At 43.4% G+C, this 13746-nt stretch overlaps 1 protein-coding gene across 1 annotated transcript; it reads right to left on the reverse strand.

Annotated features, from left to right (window-relative positions):
• Nucleotides 1–6983: 6983 nt before the first annotated feature.
• Nucleotides 6984–13567, reverse strand: yy1a (YY1 transcription factor a). The gene is made up of 5 exons (XM_056589854.1): nt 12861–13567; nt 11841–11991; nt 11597–11657; nt 9672–9830; nt 6984–9009 (listed from the first exon to the last, which is right to left on the reverse strand). The coding sequence occupies exons 1-5, from the start codon at nt 13372–13374 to the stop codon at nt 8827–8829; spliced, it is 1068 nt and encodes a 355-aa protein (XP_056445829.1). The 5' UTR covers nt 13375–13567; the 3' UTR covers nt 6984–8826.
• Between the last annotated feature and the right edge of the window lie 179 nt (nt 13568–13746).

Below are 13746 nucleotides of genomic sequence, written 5' to 3' on the forward strand. Positions count from 1 at the left end.
AAACATGAGGGGTGACACTGTCATTTTTCTTTGGTCGTCATAAAAAAACCATAAGCGGTAACGCTGTTGTTTTTCTTTGGTCGTCATGAAAAAAAAAAAAAGGGGTAACACTGTCAATATTTATCAATTAAAACATAGGGTGTAACACTGTCGTTTTTATCAAATGAAACATGAGGGGAGACACTGTCGTTTTTCTTTGGTCGTCATGAAAAAAAGCATAAGGGGTAACATTGTTTTTTTTTATTGGTCGTCATGAATAAAATATAAGGGGTAACACTTGTATTTTATTGTCGTTTTTCTTTGGTCGTCATGAAAAAAAACATTAGGGGTAACACTGTTGTTTTTTATTGGTCGTTATGAAAAAAACATAAGGGGTAACACTGTTCCTTTTTTTATTGGTCGTCATGAAAAAAAACCTTAGGGTTAACACTTGTTTTTTATTGGTCGTCATGAAAAAAAACATAAGGGGTAACACTGTCGTTTTTTTATTGGTCGTCATGAATAAAAACATAAGGGGTAACACTGTTGTTTTTTATTGGTCGTCATGAATAAAAACATAAGGGGTAACACTGTTGTTTTTTATTGGTCGTCATGAATAAAAACATAAGGGGTAACACTGTTGTTTTTTTATTGGTCGTCATGAATAAAAACATAAGGCGTAACACTGTCGTTTTTATCAAATGAAACGTAAAGGGTAACACTGTCATTTTTTATCTGTCGTCATGAATAACCCATAAGGGGTAACACTGTCGAAATGTATCGAATAAAATATAGGGGGTAACACCAGGGACGCGGAAAGTCAGTCCGAGGGGGGGGGGGTGCTGAGAGAGAGTCTATATAATGACGTCATAATAAATGCTGCGCACATCCATTGTTTACAGAGACGAGATGACGGGTGACGTCACATTCAGGGCTCCGCTCTGATAAACACTCTACTGGTGTGTAAAAATAGTTCTGCCAACTGGCCACTGTTATTCACAAACGTTAGCAAGTAAACTATGTGGAAATGCGGCTGATACTGTGCTGAATTTCACACACTAACAACATGCCGACAAGCTGTTGCGGTCCGGCATTAAACACAGCGTTATATCAAGGATTCGGGAGGTTATTTCTAAAGGTTTACAAAGGAAAGTGACAATAAAAGAAAGCCTTCATTTTCATCCAGAGTTACGAGTTGTCTGATATGAGGAAAGCGACGGTTTCTCTGTCAAGTGAACCGTCCGTCTTTGCTCTTTTTTTGCCAACCAGTTTACGTGCGGGATTCCAGAATCAAAACGATAACATTCAACGTGTCTATTGATATGGCAGCAACATTTTACGCCAGTTTTAGAATGTTCACTACAACAGATGTTGAACACCAACATGCTTATGTAAAATCAGCATAGTACCATATTCAGCTATCGACAGTTCTGCGTTGTGCGTCATAGCCTACGTCAGCCTACACAGACAATGTTTTAAATAAAATGAAATGATAATATGATAAATATCATAAAAAGGGTGGATGTCAATAATTTAATGAAAAATCATGTTGTATGATAAAATTATACAAAAAAAAAACGTATTGATTTGTTCAGAAAACTTTCTCACTTGCAGTTACAGCCAGGGGCCGCCAGGGGGGGGGGGGGTGCTGCAGCACCCTAAGCAGCCCCACTACCCGCTGCTGACTGGACACCATCTAGAACTGCTTGATAAGGGCTAACGTATCTAGAGGGAAAACAATCATGGTGTTTTTTTCGCCCCGCATGAGACCACATTAGCATCAAGTGAGCATTTTGTTGCAAGCTCATCCATGCTTCCTCTACTTTACTTAGAATGTTATTTTGCTTTCCGATGTAAGTTGCGCACTTTCCTTGCACCTCTTTCCATTTCGTTAGTAGCGTTCGTCTTGTGTCCCCATGACTGCATGTGCACGGCTCTAATGAAAAGCGACAAATGAAAAGACACCGATATGCAGGCCCTCACCCTTTTCCTTTCCTCCCCCAGGAATCCATCTGTGCCGCCCAGATGATCACCGAGGACGAGGGCTTGGGTCGGCTGGCCCACACGGTGCAGGTCTTGGTGGACCTTGCGCCGACTGTTGCCAGCCACCGCCGCGCTAGCAGACCGGAGCCGCTAGGGGCGGACAGGATGGGCACTGCTCCATCCTTCTCTTACCTCCATGTCGTCCACTGATTTTGCTGTCATCCAAAGGTCCAAAATGGTACCCCAAAAAAATCCATGAAACACTTGGTTTGTAATCATTGGTTGTTGAAAGTGAAAGATGGATTTCTTCCGTGTTTACAAGTAAAAACAGGCGTTTAGTTAGATTTTTTTGGTTTTCAAGTAGGCATATAACAGCATATGACTGCACTGAATCCATCAAAAAAAGCATGTATTTTCAATCCTTGTCAGTTCCATTCCCTGTCGTCGTCATTCAGTAAATTCAAGTAAAAAGCTATACATTTTGATTGACTATATGGGCAGTGACTCCATCCCACCTCTCATATTCAGTCGACGAAGAGAACACAGTCTATCTCTTGTTTAACAGTTCTACCGATAACTATAACCCTAACCCTCAACCAATCAGAACTTTCATCACTATACATACAATAATGTGTCCAACTAAAAATTAACAAAAGGCCTTTGTGTTTATTGTGTTCATGTAAGGGGCTGTTCTTCTATTGTTTGAGTCCTTGAGAGGGACTGTTTTTCTGTTTGGTTAACAACGACTCAGCGGGTTCACTGAATGTTCTCTGTGTTCAGCAGAGGATCAATTTACACTTTAAGTTTGGGGGTTCACTGAATAAAAAGCACAATAGAGGCTTCGTCTACATCTCATCTTCATAATTCTTTTTTTTTTCACCCTGAGCAAGTTTGAATTCTGATCATAGAAAATTGAGAGAAAGGACTAGTGTTTGAAACGTAAACCAGGAAACAAGGAGAATCCTTGAGAAAGAAAGCGAGTCCTGAAACAACAAAATGTGGTCAGTCTCTTATTTATTTTTTCACAATTTAGCAAACTTTGTACAAAAATAAAGCGTTTTTTCAATTTGTTCAGTGTACAATGATTTCAACAACACTTTTTTTCCCCCTAACTTTTCGGTATTCTTATTAAAAAATAAATCCTGTTTCCTTGAATCGAAGACCGTTAGAGGAACTGGGAGCTGAGTCCCATTGAACAGCCAAAGATCCCGCACGGATGAGCCCTTCCCACCTGCAGGCCTTCATTATTCCGTTTCGTCCTCCTCCACCCCTCCGCCCATCAACATCGTGTCTTCTAGTGAGCTATAAAGATCGCAGCATACTCTTTGCGCGGGATACGTTTCTTTCTGGAGAAGTGAAGAGGGCGTCCTACTGAACGGAGGTGGGTATCCTACATTATGTTAAAAGAAATGACTTAGTTCAAGTGAATTCCCCCCAAAGTATTTCATTAACATGCCACAAATGTCCTTCAATGTTTTTTAATGGTCGCCATAACATAAGTTCAGAAATGTTAATGCAATACTTAGGAGGGAATTCACTTGAACTAAGTCATTTCATTTAACATAATGTAAGGCAGTAGGACGCCCTCTTCACTTCTCCAGAAAGCAACGTATCCCGCACAGAGTATGCTGCAATCTTTATAGGTCCATTGTTGGCACGCGGTGGGTCCCAGTGTAATTTGAGAAATGCATCCCTGCCGATTTTCATTGGATTAGGAAGTTATGGGCGGAACTATTTTGTCCCGCCCACGGACGCTCTGGCATCTACGGATACGAATACTTTTGCTACACATTTAAAACCAAGACGTATTGCAAAACTACCTGCAAAAAACCCCACAGCTGAGACTTGCAGGAGCAGATTCGAGCAGTTGTAAAATGGATTTGTGCTCGCTCATTAAAATGCTGAATTAACATAGCGTTCTTTATCATTTTATTTGTGAGGAAATTTTTCACAGATGTGCAACTTCTGATGCATTAGTTCAAATTTGGGTTTACGAATGCACACCTTTTGGGCATGATCTCAGATTATGATACACAGGTGTGCGAATTGGTTTTGCACCAACTGCGCTGCAATAATTGTAGCAAAAGGATTTGTGCACCTGTAACACAGATTTGCGTACTCGTAGACCCTATTTTGTGTTTACAATGGTATAAAAAATATTCACGACTACAAATGTACTGATACACATTTGTGACTTTAGAGTACAAATGCAAAATAAATATATACATAAATAAAAAAAAAATTATATAGATAACTTGGATCACCAACTACCTCATAGATAGACCACAGTTTGTTCGATTAAAGGACGACACATCGGACATCTTAATCAGCAGCACTGGGGCGCCTCAGGGGACTGTGCTGGCCCCTCTTCTCTTCACCTTATACACCTCAGAGTTCAGCCATAACTCTGAATCGTGCCACATTCAGAAGTATGCTGACGACACAGCCATCATGGGGTGTATAGGGGGGGGGAGTACCGGACTCTAGTGAGAGACTTTGTCACCTGGAGCCATGCAAACAGCCTGCAGCTCAACACATCAAAAACCAAAGAGCTGGTGATAGACTTTGGGAAGTCAAGGCCACGCCCCCAAGCAGTGGACATCAATGGGGTAGAGGTGGAAACCGTGGGCAGCTACAAGTACCTGGGAGTGTGGCTTGACAAAAAACTGGACTGGGCAATCAACACCGACCACCTCTACAAGAAAGGCCAAAGCAGAATGTATTTTTTAAGGAGGCTGCGATCTTTTAATAGCTGTAGTAAACTTCTGTCAATGTTCTATCAGTCGGTGGTCGCCAGCATCCTTTTTTACACTGTGGTGTGTTGGGGAGGCAGCACAACCAAGAGGGACTCCTCCTCATCAGGCGGGCCGGCTCTGTGGTCGGCTTCAAGCTGGATTGACTGGTGACAGTGGCAGAGGAGAGAACCACAAAGAAGCTTCTGGCCATCCTGGATGACACCAGCCACCCTCTGCACACTGTCATCAGCAACCAAAGAACCTCCTTCAGCGACAGGCTGCTCCTCCCCAGATGCCGCGACAACAGACTAATGAACTCCTTTGTCCATCGTGCCATCACACTCCACAACTCCGCACTTGGAGGGAGGAGGGGGGGGGGCAGCAGGAGGAGTACAGTACAGTGAATAAAGGGAAATAGAAATAGGATAGACTGATCGAGCTAGCATAATCTATTTATTTATTTATTGCTACACACTCCATTTCTTAACACAAATAAGATATAATAATTTCTGCTAAAATCTGCTGCTGCTGCTTCTTCTTTTTAAAATGTATTTATTTATACAATGTTTTGTTGCATTTTAGCTTGTGTTTTTCTTGCTTGTTTATGTGTCTTGTCTGTACTACCGCTGCTGGAATTTTGAATTTCCCTGAAGGAGCATTCCCAAGGGATCAATAAAGTGTCTATCCATCCATCCATCCATCAATCCATCCATCCATCCATCTATATACAACTTCAAATTTACTGTGACTTTAGTGTACGCATTCAAATTCTGCAGTTACAGGTGCTAAAGACTTTTGCTACAATAATACCTTCATAGTCTTCTTCTTTCAATCCCCGTTTATCCTAGCCTGGCAAGCCAGACCATAGCCAGACGGTTGTCTTTCAAGTTCCCTCTGCACGCAATAGGATAGCGCTACAACCAATCAGAGCAACGAAGAAGGTGACGTAGTCAGAGCGACGGAAATTTCCATGGGGAAGTGTTGCGAATGGTGGATTGAGAGAGTGGAGACCAACGAAACTTTTACCGTATCCGGTCGACAAAACTCGAATGCATCTTTCTTTTCCAGGAAAGACTTCAGTGCAGTTCTTTGATCATTTCTCAAAGAAAATGATAACTTCAAGTCTTGAAGAGTCGCGGCCAAAGCCGAGTCGAAAGACAGCTGTTCGCCAGCAGCAACAGCCATTATTGTTTACCTTAACACGGAATCGTCGCAGCTCTGTCGTTATTCTGCTCGATACCGCCCCTCACGATCTGATTAGCCTGTCCCAGAGCTTGGCCTGTCCCATTTTCTGTTTCCAGCAGCGAAAAACGACGACAGAAAGCTAGACCTCCCTGGCTGCAAATTAAATTTGCTGCTGCTAGGGGCGTCTAGATTTCTAGGCTACGTTTATCCATATCCAAAGCCGAAACTCATTGCAAACATTTTGTTCATCCGTTTGTCCGAGGAAATACAACACCAGCAACTCTCACGATCAGTGGCGCTGGGTCAATAGGGAGCGCTAGGGCGCCGCCCCTCCGTGAAATATTCAGTTGAATATATCTGCTAACTATTATCATTACGAAATAAATCAACAAAAATACATAGCGTTTATCCTCGATTAATTGTGTGACATGCTTGTCACTGCCAGCAACCATTTAAATGCGTCTGAACGTAAATGATTTGGGCTAGAATACTTATTGGTCAGTCGAAATAAAGCCCTCCTCCAAGTCAGGAGCGCCGGTGTAAGTACCACATTGGCTCGGCTACCAGATCGGCTCGGGGTCCGTCGTCTGCTGATTACGTTACACAATATCATTGGCTGTACGCTTGAATGGGCGTAGGCTACATTGTGATTGGCTGCTAAGGGACAGTTGTGATTGGCTGTTATGTGTTGTAGCTCTGGCTGTCGTCATAGCAACCACAGCGAGCACATGTGTGAGCGCGAGTAGGTCTGTCTAGTTTCGGTTTGTGTTGCCAGATTGGGCATATGTCCCGTTTTTCCAGCATAACGTGATTCAAAGTAGCCAAATCAGGCTGAAAATGTGCCCAATCTGGCAACACGGACGGCTTATCTTAACAGCCAAGATGATTCCGAGGGACGTTTTGTTTTTAGAAGAAAACTATCCATACAGATAGGTTGGGAATGGTCTATGTTCAAAATGAAAGATCATTACAGGCTCTTTAATTTAAGCCATAAAATACCTTATTGCTGTAGATAGCGTATTGTGTGACGTAATCAGCAGACGACGGACCCCGAGCCGATCTGGTAGCCGAGCCAATATGGCACTTACACCGGCCACGTTGAAGTCAATGTAAGCTCGCTAATTTTTTGCTTTCTATCAAGCAGACAGCTTTTCATTGGCGCAAGAAAATTCGCCCTCGGGTCGCACCAGTGTGCGCCCCAGGCCATTTGTATCGCTTCTTTTTTGTTATCACCACATGATTGGACAATTCAGCGAATCAATCAAATATGCTACCTCCCTCAGCAGCATTCGCACCACAACTACATAGGAGATAGATCGCTAACTAGCAGTGAGTTGTAAGCACTTTCCACCCTTTTCAGTGGAGGAATTGGACTCCCCAAGCAATGTTATACTTAAAAGGAGCAAGTAAGTTACATATTCATTTAGTCTTTTGGCCTGTAGCATACAAACAAAATGAGGCAACTGTCCCATATTTCTAACTGCATTTGAATTAGACATTGAGACTCACAAAAAATTGACACTATAGGACAGTGATCATGATTTGTCTCAATATTAGAATAACAACAATGGGTCAAATAGCAATGGCTGGTGGAATGGCCATGAAGTAGGTCTGTATATGCAGTGTAAGCTTGTCCAGGCCCTGCAAGTCAGGATGTAGGCTATGAATCTGAATGAAAAGTAGGTAAATAGGTAGTGGGCCACTAGTGGCCATCCCCAAAATGCACCAGAATACAGGAAAACAAATCTATTAAATTCAAAAAGAAATATTGGGGGGGGAACCTCAGACCCCCCGTCTATTACTGTGACCCACCAACATGTTCGATCGCCAGCCGCCACTGAACAATTGTCCTATTTTCTTAAAATATTTGACCCTCATTGGCCAACGTTAACCCTGAAGCATCCAACCAATCCTAAGCCGAAAGCACACACCCATGTTTGGGTTCACGTCTACAAGTCGAACGCAGCTCACTACAATTGTGCTCATTGTGGTTCAGATTGCGCTGTGTGTGTGCATTGGGTTTAAGAATATATTCAATCAAGTTGCAGCGAAAGAAACCAAACCCTTAAAAAGTTTGAAGAATGATAAAACACATAAGTTAGAAGGCTCATCTTTACTGTAACAGCTTTGAGATCCACTTAAAAAATGTACTCTGCAGAAGAGACAAAATTCAAATGATTGAAGTTAAAATGGCAAGAAAAATAAATTGTTACAATCTATGACAGTTAAGAGTTTCTGAAGGGTTAAAGTATGCAAGGACAGACGTGACACTTTTCTATCTGGTAGTGCAAGGGAAACAATGTTTTAATCACGCCTCACTATTGAAATAACATTGCTATCATCTAAATGATTCTGACGCATCAAGACAAACATACAAAAAGAAAACCTATGAAGAACATCTCTGACCTCCTGTCCAGATTGGAGGGCAACAATAAGGTCAAATCTCCCAACAAGAGCTATTTAAAAAAGATGTTATCGCAAAGCTTGTGCTAAAGAAAAAGTGTACAATATGCACACTTAACTTGAATACAAATTCCAGGATTTAATTGAATTGATGACCATTACCGGGGCTTTTTGTGTGTAAATGATTCATGAGATGGAGATGGGAACATATATAAATAAAATCTCAAGGGACATATCCATGAATTATCGTCTTCATTTGAAGAAACTTTAGGCTTGAAGAAACGTTGCCTTGCCGTACCCCGAAACACGCCAGGAAGGAAGCGGGGAGCGAGTGTTCCAGAGTTTCTTGTACTCGTATCAAAAATGTTTCGTTTTTTTCTCCGAAAGGTCTTTTTAGTTTTAAAACATTTGCTTTTCTAGAAAGAATACAAAGGGGGCTTCATGTCCTGCGACAAAGTAGTTCACCGACGATTGTCCTCCGCAGAGGAGCGGAGCCAGCGATTTGCCGTCCTCCCGCTGCAGGTCGCTGGGCCACGCCCACTCACTGGTTGTTCTTTGCTTTGGCGTGTGTGAGGATGTGCGACTTGAGGTTCGTCGACTGGGCAAACTTCTTGTTGCAGCCGTCGAAGGGACAGACGTATGGCCGGTCTCCAGTGTGAATGCGCACGTGTGTGCGCAAGTTAAAGTCCAGGGAGAACCGCTTTCCACAGCCCTCAAACGTGCACTGCGGATGAGAGAAGAGGAGTGTTACAGAGTAGAGGGCTGAGTACCTGCAACCTTTCAGTAGGAAGGGAAACTCTGCCGTGATGAACCACGGCACGGTGCTCCACAACCACTGGACTCAATAATCGCAGGGCATAAATTCTGCCCTGTTTCACTCATCAGATGACATCCGTCTTTATACAAAGATTTTTTTCAATGTACAAAGAAAGATACTCTATCACCTTTTCTGGTGTAAACGTTAGGACATTTCTAAGGGACATTGAAGGCCACTTACCAGTTTCAGAGACCCTGGGATAGGACAGAGTAACAACCAGGACAACTTCTAGTTGTAAGTGCAATACATTGACTAGGTTCATTTCATACGAGTATTCATACCCTAGCACCACAATACAGCCTGGTTACCAACTACCTTGGATACAAAGTACCAAGTTTCGTGAAGTTCCACGATTGCAGCTGGCATGGTCCGCCTTTATGTACAGAGTGTCCCCCGATGGCATGGCAAAACCAGCACTTTCTCTTGATTAAAATGGTCTCATCCCGCTTTACGACTTGTGTTCTATGCCTTCCTCATACAAGATTTATATTATTGACTCAGCTAAACAATCAACAACTAAATACTAAACCAACAACTAAACACTCAAAACTTGCAGCCATGGGACCCACCTGAAAGGGCTTCTCCCCCGTGTGAACCAGCTGGTGTCTCTTCAGCTTGGAGCTCTCCACGAAGGCCTTGCCGCACTCCGCGCAAACGTGCACCCGTGGCCCATGGGTGTGCAGGTGCTTCCTCATGGCAGAGTTGTCCCTGAACATCTTACTGCATCCCTGGGCATGGAGACACAGGAGACGAGGTGAGAACCAGCGCAGGGAGCACGCCACTGCAGGCACTAGGTCTGGACGTCTTCACATCTTAATGACTGCCTCCGTTTTGGAAGTATTTACAAACGAATATACTGTGAAGTACTACCACTACCACAAGTTATTCTGTTTATACTGTTTGTCCTTATTTGAGCATTTACTTAAAGGGGTAGTTCGGAATTTTGGACATTGGGCCTGATTCCGAAGTGAGCATTGGTATTCTATATCACTGGAGACAGTTTTCAACACATTTCATTCAGTCCTTCTAGTTGCAGAGTTCGCTCGTGCTAGGCTAGCGCAAGTCAACGGGCAATGCTAGCCTGCTATTAAAAACAGTCTTACCCACTCCACAGTACACCCGAGGTAAATCAATTATAACGCCAGACTATAGATTTAAATGTCTGTGTTGATAGAATAATGTTAGAAATAAAACTAACCATCCATCGCATGAATCATCGAGGGACTACTTTCTCAGCAGAAGCGGAATTCTACTATGCGCTGGTTAGGTTTGTAACCGAATCACGACAGAAGAACGTAAACAGAAGCGTGGGACAGAAGCGCAATTGAACGACTAGGCAACATGATGGTTCAGTGTGCTTTTAGAAATTGTAGAAATAAACGGTACAGATGGGCACCACAAAGTTTCCACCAATTTCCAGTGCGAGATCCAGAAAGGACTCAACTGTGTTTTGTTGCTGCTGGCTTTGACATCAAAACACCGGCTCGTACATGTACGGTTCGTTGGATACAACAAATTCCTCATAATCGTCTTCAAAAGCAGATGCATCGCTAACTCCTCCAAACGTGGCCATATCTTGTTAATTTAATACGCTTGTAGAATTCCTTCGTTCACTGTACTCTGCGTTTGTAGCAATGACAGCGGCAGGTAACCTAGGTATAAGTCCGCCGCTGCCGTAGCCTACGTACAGGAATATAAACACTGCTGCTGAGACCCCGCAATTCCCTCAAAATGCAATGCAATGCAAGGTTGGTTTTATTTCTAACATTATTCTATAAACAGACAATTAGATGTATAGTCTGTCGTTATAATTGATTTACCTCGGGTGTACTGTGGAGTGGGTAAGACTGTTTTTAATAGCAGGCTAGCATTGCCCGTTGACTTGCGCTAGCCTAGCACGAGCGAACTCTGCAACTAGAAGGACTGAATGAAATGTGTTGAAAACTGTCTCCAGTGATATAGAATACCAATGCTCACTTCGGAATCAGGCCCTATGTCCAAAATTCCGAACTACCCCTTTAAGCATCCATTAGTTTTCCTCCACACTACTTTGTATTATTTATTTACCATTTATTGTATTGTATTATATCCTGTTTCCCCTCCGGGGGATTAATAAGGTATTATCTATCCCTCTATCTACAAGTATGTCAATGTTAGTAAGTGGTTTGGTCTTTGTTAAGTAAATTAATCTATGTATTTGTCATTATGGGATGATTATTGTAGTGTTTGAAACTGCATCAGGCTAGACGTGGCAAAACAAGGTTTTGATAAGTATGGATACGTTTATATAAGTTTAATTTGGATTTTAAATGACTTATTCTGATGTACAATCCCTGTTGCATCTAACATAACATATAACAAAAAGGTGGCTTTTTGATTAATAACTTTCAAATAATAGTTTAAGATGTGGCGAGTAATCCAAAAATATAACAACAATATAACAAAACAGAACCTAGAAAGACAGCAGTTTTAAGATTTTGAAAACTTCACTCACTTTGTGCGGACACGCTATCGTTCGAGGAGAATCGTCTTCTTTTACTTTTCTTGGCTTCATTCTAGAGAAGAATATATATATTTAATCACAAAGTTCATACTGATAGCAACATGAGAAACCACAACTTTAATGAATAAAATAAATTAGTGATTGATTGTTGGGGATGATGGCAGTCCAGAGATCAGCAGGTACCCCAATATTCAAAACGTTCCTATTTTCCTAGGAAAAACCCTTCTCGACCCACCTTGCGAACTCGGCCAGCTGCTTCGGGTCCGACAGGTCGATGCCCGGGATACCGCCCGGCGGCAGCTTCTTGCCTGTCATGTATTCGGAGTAGTCCGGCGGCGAGTTCTCCCCAATGATTTCCTCCTCATGGTCGATGTCCTTCTTGTCATCTGAGTTTAGTGTAGGGGTATAGTTTTAGTGCACTGCGCTTAAAGAAGTCCATTTTAAAAGCTCCGTTCGCCGGTTGACACGCAACCCCGTCCTTCCTTCGCAGCGGTGCGCGCGATAACGGTCCGCTTCAAAACGTCCCTCGAATACCACCAAAAGAGCAAATAAAGATCCCGGTAATTTAACGGAGTTAATATTTTAATTGTCACTTCGGTTTAAATGGGTGTTCGGTTTAAAAACATCTACAACTGCTAACGTTATACATGTGTGCAAAACCCTTTAAGCATTAGGTTTCAACCTCTACAAGTTTGTCGTTAACTAAACAATAACATCTCTCCGCTGTCAGGTGAGTTCCACTGGAGCGCATACACCGCGGCTACTATCGGACTAGCATTAGCGAGGAGCTAGTCAACTAGTAGTCAAACAATCACCGCTGTCTGTACGGCTACTAGCAGCGTCAGCTCGGCGCTAATGCTTTTCCGCTAGTAGCCGCGCATTCAGTACGGCTGCTAGCCGTACAGACCCTCCCCCAGCTCGAGACGCAGCTGAACTGCGCCACAGCGGCCTGCTCCGCGAGCCCGCTACAGGAGCGCTCACTCCACCACCCTCCGCCATCTTCCCTGGCCAAGTAAACGCCATTTTTTCGGGCCGCCATACTTCTACACTGGGGAAATATGGCGGCGCCCATCAACAGATAAAACATGGCTTCCCATAAAAACAAAAACATTTCCAATGGAATATTTGCGAGTCAGAGTTTCAAAATAAACCGATTACTGGCGGAGGGGATCCCTTGCAACCGGGCCAGACGCATGTTACACACAGCAGAACAATGCGGACGAGCAGCATGTAGGAATTCAACCTAGCAACTTACCCGATGCCCACATCGTCACCGAAAACTCTCCTTCTAAAGTCTTTATCTGGACTTGCTTCTGCTCCCACTTGCGGCCCATCTCCGCGCCGCTCAGATAGCTCTTCTTTCCCGCTTTCTTGCCACTTCCCCCCTTTTTGTTGCGACCCACCGACGAGCTTTTCCCGGCCACTGTAACCAGAGTCTGTTCAATGTAGTCCCGCTCCGCCGCGGGCACCGGGACGGGGATCAGGATCTGATCCTCGTACCCGTCATCGGTGTGTAGTTCAGAGTCCTCCTCACCCACCACCTCCTCCCTGGTCTGCACCAGGATCACCCCCTGATGGTGATGGTGATGGTGAATCGAGTGGTGGTCGTCCGTGTCAAGAGGCTGCAGAGCGATCATAGGCTGGTGTTCATCGTCGTCTCCGACAACTGTTGTCTCGATAGTCTCCACTTCGATTTCGTGAAGTTCCACTATTTCGGATGGCATTTCGGACCCGTCCGCCTCTATGTACAGAGTGTCCCCCGATGCCATGGCAAAACCGGTACTTTCTCTTGATTAAAATGGTTTTATCCCGCTTTTCGACTTGTGTTCTCTGCCTTCCTCCTTCTTCTCCAACACAACTCCACAACGCTAGTCTCGTCGCCACTATGCGCTTCAGTTGCGCACTCTCGCGCGATTTGGTTCCATAGGATTTGTTGACAAACTTCAGACTGTGGCTGCGGTCTGTCCGTGTTGTGCTGACTGCGACAACTTAAAAATGATTCAAAAAGCAGCTAGCAGTTAAAAAGTCTGTTATTTATAAATCTATCTTTTTGGATCTGGATATTAGGTGGGAATGATTAGTTGAAAATCTGCATGCATGATGAAATGCATACAAAGCATGTGTCTTCCTAAAGAAAATAA

This window comes from Gadus chalcogrammus, chromosome 5, assembly GCF_026213295.1.
Source record: "Gadus chalcogrammus isolate NIFS_2021 chromosome 5, NIFS_Gcha_1.0, whole genome shotgun sequence".
NCBI lineage: Eukaryota > Metazoa > Chordata > Actinopteri > Gadiformes > Gadidae > Gadus > Gadus chalcogrammus.